This window comes from Etheostoma cragini, unplaced genomic scaffold (assembly GCF_013103735.1).
Source record: "Etheostoma cragini isolate CJK2018 unplaced genomic scaffold, CSU_Ecrag_1.0 ScbMSFa_80, whole genome shotgun sequence".
NCBI classification, from domain to species: Eukaryota; Metazoa; Chordata; class Actinopteri; order Perciformes; family Percidae; genus Etheostoma; species Etheostoma cragini.
Window position 1 is genome coordinate 48,599 of NW_023269428.1, and position 8,905 is coordinate 57,503.

At 44.8% G+C, this 8,905-nt stretch overlaps 1 protein-coding gene across 2 annotated transcripts in view; it reads left to right on the forward strand.

The window, feature by feature from the left end:
• Window positions 1-1,217: 1,217 nt before the first annotated feature.
• polr2b (polymerase (RNA) II (DNA directed) polypeptide B) overlaps window positions 1,218-8,905 on the forward strand; it is a 44,342-nt gene continuing 36,654 nt past the window's right edge. For both annotated transcript variants that reach the window (XM_034866493.1, XM_034866492.1), the window contains exons 1-9: window positions 1,218-1,396; window positions 1,490-1,602; window positions 1,679-1,898; window positions 2,755-2,913; window positions 3,036-3,200; window positions 4,364-4,560; window positions 7,123-7,242; window positions 7,384-7,570; window positions 7,648-7,791. In XM_034866493.1, coding sequence (XP_034722384.1) covers window positions 1,310-1,396; window positions 1,490-1,602; window positions 1,679-1,898; window positions 2,755-2,913; window positions 3,036-3,200; window positions 4,364-4,560; window positions 7,123-7,242; window positions 7,384-7,570; window positions 7,648-7,791 — 1,392 coding nt within the window. In that variant the 5' untranslated portion in view covers window positions 1,218-1,309. The remainder of the gene's footprint in view (window positions 1,397-1,489; window positions 1,603-1,678; window positions 1,899-2,754; window positions 2,914-3,035; window positions 3,201-4,363; window positions 4,561-7,122; window positions 7,243-7,383; window positions 7,571-7,647; window positions 7,792-8,905) is intronic.

An 8,905-nucleotide genomic window follows, 5' to 3' on the forward strand; every position in this document is an offset into this window, starting at 1 on the left:
CTTGAAACCAAGGGGTAAGTGGTAGGGGTGAAAACATACCCCTATGAAATGGGACACCACTTGGTGACATCACCATACTGATCACAAACTTCCAAGATGCTGTCTCTGTCTGTCGTCTGTGTGGGTTTGGACAACAGTGTCATATGTATTTATATATGTTATAGTTATTTTATGTTCACTTTGGTGGTGTAGAGGCAGATGTTCTTATCTGTGTAGTAGGTCTGTTTGCAAACCAAATGTGTATACACATGTATCATGTATACAAACATATACCCCCTGTATACTTGATGTGTTGTATATCTGTTTCAGTTATCACCGTTTTGAATGTCATTGAAGTTTCAGAAAAACATTTTGTTGACAAATATCTGTCTTTATTGGTGATAGATTGAACATAACAGGCAAAAACGTTACATAAAATGATGTTACAGAACCATTATCAACTATAAGAACCATAACTAACATGTCGCACACATAAAAAGGCTTCATATGTGTAAAACAAAAAAATACACACAAGACCACAAACAAACAAATTAACTACAGCTGTTCTGATATTCCAGACCAGTCTGATGCATGTTGGCCGTTAGTATATGGCCGTTTTATACGATCCATTCAAGGCAGAGAAATGTGGGACTGTTGTGCAAATCAACGTTAGGGATTAGCGTTAGCATTGCAAGCTAGCAATTTTTAAAAAGTTTCAGTTAGGAACATGGTTGCAGTATATATGTACAGGACTGCATAGACCACAAAACAAGACTGCCGTTACTTTTTAATCAATTATTTAAGCTGAAAGTACTTACATTTATGTGTCTCTCTGAACGATGCAGCAACCACACATTGTGTGTTTTCAAGTGAGGTCGCGTCCACACTAGGTTCCAAGGGCCATACAGCCCTCGGTCTATCCCCTTCCCCTAGGTCGTAATAGGTATTGGGACAGAACTAGGTCCCGCGTGAACGCGCAAAAGCTAGGGGAAGGGGAAGGGGTAAGGGGAAGGAATGGGATCAGCCTAAGCTCTGTTTCTCCAGCTCTTATTTTGACGGTGTCTCTGTGTCTCCAGCTCTTATTTTGACAGTGTCTCTGTGTCTCCAGCTCTTATTTTGACTGTTTCTCTGTGTCTCCAGCTCTTATTTTGACGGTTTCTCGGTCTCCAGCTCTTATTTTGACGGTTTCTCTGTGTCTCCAGCTCTTATTTTGACGGTGTCTCTGTGTCTCCAGCTCTTATTTTGACGGTTTCTCTATGTCTCCAGCTCTTATTTTGACGAGAAGGGGCTGGTGCGGCAGCAGCTGGACTCCTTTGATGAGTTCATCCAGATGTCGGTCCAGAGGATCGTGGAGGACGCTCCGCCCATTGACCTGCAGGCGGAGGCCCAGCACACGTCTGGAGAGGTCGAGGAGCCGGTAAGGGGGGGGGCATCTGGGGGGGGGGGCAGGGGCATCTGGAGACGCTCGTTGTCAGTCACTCAGCGTGACCTCAGCGTGTTTCTCTTCCAGCCCCGCTACCTGCTGAAGTTCGAGCAGATCTACCTGTCCAAGCCGACCCACTGGGAGAGAGACGGGGCACCGTCCCCCATGATGCCCAATGAGGCCCGGCTCCGGAACCTCACGTAGGTCCACTTCCTGTCAGCTGATGTGAGCGGTCTGTAACCCGACCCAGTGTGAACTCTGAAACCTCCCCCCCAGGTACTCGGCGCCGCTGTACGTGGACATCACGAAAACGATCATCAAGGAGGGCGAGGACCAGCTGCAGACGCAGCACCAGAAGACGTTCATCGGGAAGATTCCCATCATGCTTCGCTCTACCTACTGTCTGCTGAGCGGCCTGACGGACCGAGACCTCTGTGAGCTCAACGAGTGTCCGCTGGACCCCGGGGGCTACTTCATCATTAACGGCTCCGAGAAGGTACGCTGTGACATCACCACGCAGCTCTGACATCTCTACCATGCAGCTCTGACATCACCACCATGCAGCTCTGACATCACCACCACGCAGCTCTGACATCACCACACACCACTGACATCACCACGCAGCTCTGACATCACTACCATGCAGCTCTGACATCACTACTATGCAGCTCTGACATCACCACCACGCAGCTCTGACATCACCACACACCACTGACATCACCACGCAGCTCTGACATCACTACCATGCAGCTCTGACATCACCACCACGCAGCTCTGACATCACCACCACGCAGCTCTGACATCACCACACACCAATGACACCACCACGCAGCTCTGACATCACCACACACCACTGACATCACCACTACGCAGCTCTGACATCACCACACACCACTGACATCACCACTACGCAGCTCTGACATCACCACAATGCAGCTCTGACATCACCACCACCCAGCTCTGACATCACCACCACGCAGCTCTGACATCATCACACAGCTCTGACATCACCACGCAGCTCTGACATCACCACCATGCAGCTCTGACATCACCACCACACAGCTCTGACATCACCACCATGCAACTCTGACATCATCACACAGCTCTGACATCACCACATAGCTCTGACATCACCAGCCAGCTCTGAAATCACCACGCAGCTCTGACATCACATTGGTGTGGTATTAGTACTTTATTGTACCATAGTACCATTACAGTGTTGTATTAGTACTTTTACTGTAACAGAGTACCATTACATTGTAGTAATAGTACTTGTATTGTACCTGAGTACCATTACAGTGTTGTATTAGTACAGTTTACTATACTCCTTACTAGTACTCTGCGTCTCCCAGGTGCTGATTGCTCAGGAGAAGATGGCGACCAACACGGTGTACGTTTTTGCCAAGAAGGACTCAAAGTACGCGTACACCGGAGAGTGTCGGTCCTGTTTGGAGAACTCGTCTCGTCCCACCAGCACCATCTGGGTCAGCATGATGGCACGGGGTGGACAGGTACTTCATTACATACTAGTACTTCATTAGGACCATCTGGGTCAGCATGATGGCTCGCTGGGGGACAGGTACTTCATTACATACTAGTACTTCACTAGTACTACTTTGTTGGCGTCCCGCAGGGCGTGAAGAAGAGCGCCATCGGCCAGAGGATCGTGTCCACGCTGCCGTACATCCGACAGGAAGTGCCCATCATCATCGTGTTCCGGGCGCTGGGCTTCGTGTCCGACAGAGACATCCTGGAACACATCATCTACGACTTTGACGACCCCGAGATGATGGAGATGGTCTGATCCTCACACACGCACAGACATACACAGACACACACAAACATATACACACAGACACACACAACACACACACACATACTGTATATACCATAAACATATAATTACACCAACACCCGTACATTCATGTTCTCGCAGGACTCAAATACTAGATACTCTTCATATAAATGTAGTATAGACATACTGTATAATATTATATCTGTATATACGTATACATATACAATATATGTATGTATCTGTGTTATCAACATCAAAACATAAACTTAAATACATAACGGTACACGCATTACATCAGACACTCAACATGAAGTTATATAACTTTTAAATCATCATTACTTCAGAAAGTACACGAAAATGTATTTAATCAAATCATTAGTAATTTAATAAGTATATTACTGTTTTTGTGTGTGGTCATGATGTCATGGCTGATGTCAGTGTGTGGTGGTTGTTAGCCCCGCCCCCTGGGTCATAATGTCATGGCTGATGTCAGTGTGTGGTGGTTGTTAGCCCCGCCCCCTGGGTCATGAGGTCATGGCTGATGTCAGTATGTGTGTCTCAAATCTCGCCCTTCCGTTAGTTCCTTCCAGACAGGACCCTTCGTGCACTACGTCCTGTCTTGCATTGTGCGTACATTTTGACAGAGGAGTGTCGTCTCAAATCGCGCACTTCCACGTGCACTTACCGGAAATGACGATCACATTTCATCTCTTCTTCTTCTGTAAAACTGTGACTTTCACCACGGCAGAGCATTCCAGTCTGCTATTGTTTATTGCGAAAAATAATTCCTGCTTTGTTTTTGATATTTTAACAAAATAAATGTGATATTTTTAATTTGCTCCGTGTCACGCCAGGATGACGATTGCGACACTGCCCTCATGTCCCCCCTATTAGCTGAAAACAGTACACACAACTGTACTGTAATATTTGTTCTGGTTACTGCACTCTTAATTAATTAATTATACCTATTCTTTATATACTATACTAAGTACACCATCCGGGTACTCTAAGTGCATTTGACCGCACTTCAAAAATGTGAACGCACTATGTACTCAAATAGATTTATTTTGTTTAGTACAGAAGTGTGCGATTTAAGACACAGCCAGTGTGTGGTGGTTGTTAGCCCCGCCCCCTGGGTCATGATGTCATGGCCGATGTCACTGCAGGTGAAGCCGTCCCTGGACGAGGCGTTCGTGATCCAGGAGCAGAACGTGGCGCTGAACTTCATCGGCTCCCGCGGAGCGAAGCCCGGCGTCACCAAGGAGCGCCGCATCAAGTACGCCAAGGAGGTCCTGCAGAAGGAGATGCTGCCCCACGTCGGGGTCAGCGACTTCTGTGAGACCAAGAAGGCTTATTTCTTAGGGTGAGACACATACACACACACACACACACACACACACTATACACACTATACACACACATACACACTCACACACTATACACACAATCACTCACACACACATACACACAATCAATCACACACACAATCACTCACACACACTACACACACTCACACACACACACACACACACACTGTACACACACAAACTATACACACAATCAATCACACACACAATCACTCACTCACACACACTACACACACGCACACACACACACTGTACACACACACACACACTATACACACACAATCACTCACTCACTTACAGCCACACACACACACATTACACACACACTATACACACACAAACACATTCACTATATATTAACTCTGAAGGGGCCCGAACTTCAGCAGACGCCATGTTTTAGTTTTGTTATTTTTAAAGTGTAAATGATAAAATCCAATCTAACTTTTTGTGACATAGTAATTAAGGTTTATTTGTATAGCACCTTTCACAGATCTCAAAGTGCTTCACAGTAAAATGTAATACAATACCAACAAAGTACAATACAATGCATAAGACACTTTAACAACAAATGGAAAACATAAAAAAACAAAAGCCATAAAAACTCCACGTCGAACCAAAAGCCTGTTTGAACAGCAGCGTCTTCAGTTGCTTTTTAAAAGAATCAACAGAAATCACACAACGTAGAAATGTAGGCAATGCATTCCACAGCCTAGGTGCCACTGCTTGGAATGAACGATCCCCTCTGGATTTAAAATGAGGGGAACAACTAACAACCACAACCTGGACACGGTAAAGCTCCTTCTTGCTCAAACAGGTAAAAAGACTGTTACAGTAATCTAAGCGAGAGGAAATAAAATCATGAATGATCATCTCCAACTCCTCATTTGACACCAGTGCTCTTAATTTGGATATATTCCTTAGTTGGAAGAAACAGTTTCTGACTAATTGCATTGAGTGGTACTCTAAGTACATCGTTGAATCAAAAACACCTAAGCTCCTGAGCCTCGGCTGGACAGACGAGCCTAAGTCAGCAATGTGTTGTTTAATCAGAGGGGTTTTACTCTCAGGGGCGATAATCAGCGTTCCTGTTTTATCTGAGTTCAGAAGTAGGAAGTTGTCACATAACCACTCTTTAATACTGGTCAAGCAGTTAGTTAAGGAAGACAATTTATGGAACTCAGTTTCCTTGAACGAGCAGTTGAATAGTTGAAAAGTTGAATATCATCCGCATACAGATGGTACGATATGTCACTGAAATTACTAATTATCTGTCCTAAAGGGAGTATATACAAAAGGAACAGGATGGGTCCTAAAACAGAACCGTGAGGTACCCCACATGACAACCCTGCAGTTTCAGACAGGATCTGATTCACATAAACACTAAAACCTTTACTAGAAAGGTAGGATGAAAACCATTTTAAAACTGATCCAGACATCCCAACCAGATCATGAAGTCCATTTATCATAATATTATGATCAACAGTATCGAAAGCAGATGAAAGGTCCAAGAGAATCAAAACTGTGTATTCTTTAGAATCAGCTGACATCAGAATATCACTAGAAACTTTAAGTAATGCAGTTTCTGTGGAATGCTCAACTTTTCTACAATTTCAATCTAAAAACTCAGGATAGTGTCATCAACCCAAGGACAAGGTTTTTTATGGGAGACGATGTTTGATTTCACTGGTGCCACTATATCTAAATGTGGTAAGCACTGAATATTAAAAGACTGGATAAAAGCATCTACATCACTGCATCCCATCAGTGAACATGGGTAAACAAGGCAGAGAACCTCTCAACATTATCATGGGGAAAAATTCCCAGGGGCAGAGGATCCAGAGGAAAGTTAATGTCAAAGAACACACAGCTATGATCACTCACATGAACATCTTCTACCCGAGCATTTACTATATCAAGACCAAGAGAGAAGACAAGGTCCAGGGTAAGACCCTTAATGTGTGTAGGTCCAGTAACATGCTGAGTAAAATTAAAAGAGTCAGTGAGGGATAAGAGATCCGTAGCCGTGTTACATGCAGTATCATCAATGTGCAGGTTAAAGTCCCCAATAATTAGGACCCTCTCCAGTTTGATGATCGATGATAAAAAGTCAGTAAAGTCTGCAAGAAAGCCGCCAACAGGGCCTGGAGGACGGTTAAATGTACACAGTACAATGTCTCAGGACAGAGCTCATTTAAGTGAACAAACTCATTTTCCCTTTGCCACGTTTCAGTTAAGAACATAAAATCCATATTCTCAGTGGTAAAAATCTCGTTAAGAATAAAAATGTTGTTAGAAATGGAATGACCATCGAGCAAGGCAAACCGGAACGGTGACGGCAGACCGGCTTACACAACAACGGACGGAACTGACCGTAAACAGGTGACACGGTCACGTGTTATATAAACCTCTAATCTGTCATCTGATCCTTTTGGAGATTTTTCCTCTTTCCTCCTTCTTTATGCAAATTAATACACATTTTTACCTGGGGGGCCCAAACTTTACAACCCCACTGTACCGGGTCCACAGGTGTGTGTAACAGTGTGTATTGTGTGTTTCAGGTACATGGTTCACCGGTTGCTGCTTGCTGCTCTCGGCAGAAGAGAGCTGGACGACAGAGATCACTATGGCAACAAGAGACTGGACCTGGCTGGACCCCTATTGGCCTTCCTGTTCAGGGGGTGGGGCTTCTTCACACACACGCAGACAGAGACAGACACACGGAAACACACGCAGACACATACGCAGACACACACACACACACAGACACACACACGTACATGTCCATAGTTGTTAATGTGTGGATGGCCTGATGCTTTCAGGATGTTTAAGAACCTGCTGAAGGAGATTCGGATTTACGCCCAGAAGTTCATCGACCGCGGGAAAGACTTTAACCTGGAGCTCGCCATCAAGACCCGGATCATCTCAGACGGGCTGAAGTACTCGCTGGCCACGGGGAACTGGGGCGACGTGAAGAAGGCCCACCAGGCCCGCGCCGGCGTCTCCCAGGTAAGGCATCAGCCAACATGCATGCGGTCCCCACACCACCTGACCCCACCAACAGCTGTTTGATTCCCGCCCTGCAGGTGCTAAACCGCCTGACCTTCGCCTCCACGCTGTCCCACCTGCGCCGAGTCAACTCTCCGATCGGCAGAGACGGCAAGCTCGCCAAACCACGGCAGCTGCACAACACGCTGTGGGGGATGGTATGTCCCGCTGAGACGCCCGAGGTAAAATATATAATACACACTATATACATATATATTACTACTGGACTCACTGGGTGAGGACTACTGGACTCACTGGGTGATCATAATTATCTCGGAGTTACAGTGCATTATACTGATGAAAAGTGGGCGCTGCATTCACATGCTCTGACTGACATTAGGTTGAGACATGCGCGGGACACTGTATTGAAGTTGCACAGCAGTGGAATGTGTCAAATAAAGTCCCCGCAGTTAGGACAGATGGTACAGTTAGGACAGATGGTACAGTTAGGACAGATGGTACAGTTAGGACAGATGGTACAGTTAGGACAGATAGTACGAATAGATACGAAATCTGATCGCTGCTAAGAGCCTTCTGATCATGTCCCCTGCTTTGTGTCTCCAGCGTTCTGTCACAGTGTCTCTGCTTAACAGCGCGTTGGACAGTGTCCCTCAGTGTCTCTGTTTTACAGTGCTTTGGACAGTGTCCCTCAGTGTCTCTGCTTAACAGCGCGTTGGACAGTGTCCTGCAAAGTGCAGTAAAGTTGTGGGGCTCTAAACCCAGTCCAGCAAGGCTGCAGAGTTAGAGCAACAACAGAAGGACGTGGACAGCAGAAGGAGTTGCTTAGCAACACGTTCCAACCAGATGACATTATTTTTAAGTTGACATGTAACTAAATATTTTATTTAACTGATACTTTATAAACTAAATGCTGGGAAGTTTTTGCAGAACAAATGTTACGGCACTTTGTTAATATGGCAGAACATTTAAAATAAAAGACACTATGTACAGTACTTTATACACTATATTCACTACTTTATACACTATATACACTACTTTATACACAATATACACTACTTTATACACTATATACCCTAATTTATACACAGTATACACTACTTTTGAATTCATTATTTCATTTTGTGATTAATTGGGGAAATTATGCGATTAATCGTGATTAAAATAATGTAATTGCTGCCCAGCTCTAATATATAATAAATATATATATATATATATATATATATATATACACACACACACACACACAACACGCTGTGGGGGATGGTGTGTCCCGCCGAGACACCCGGGGTAAAATATATAATACACACTATATTCACACACTATATATATATATAT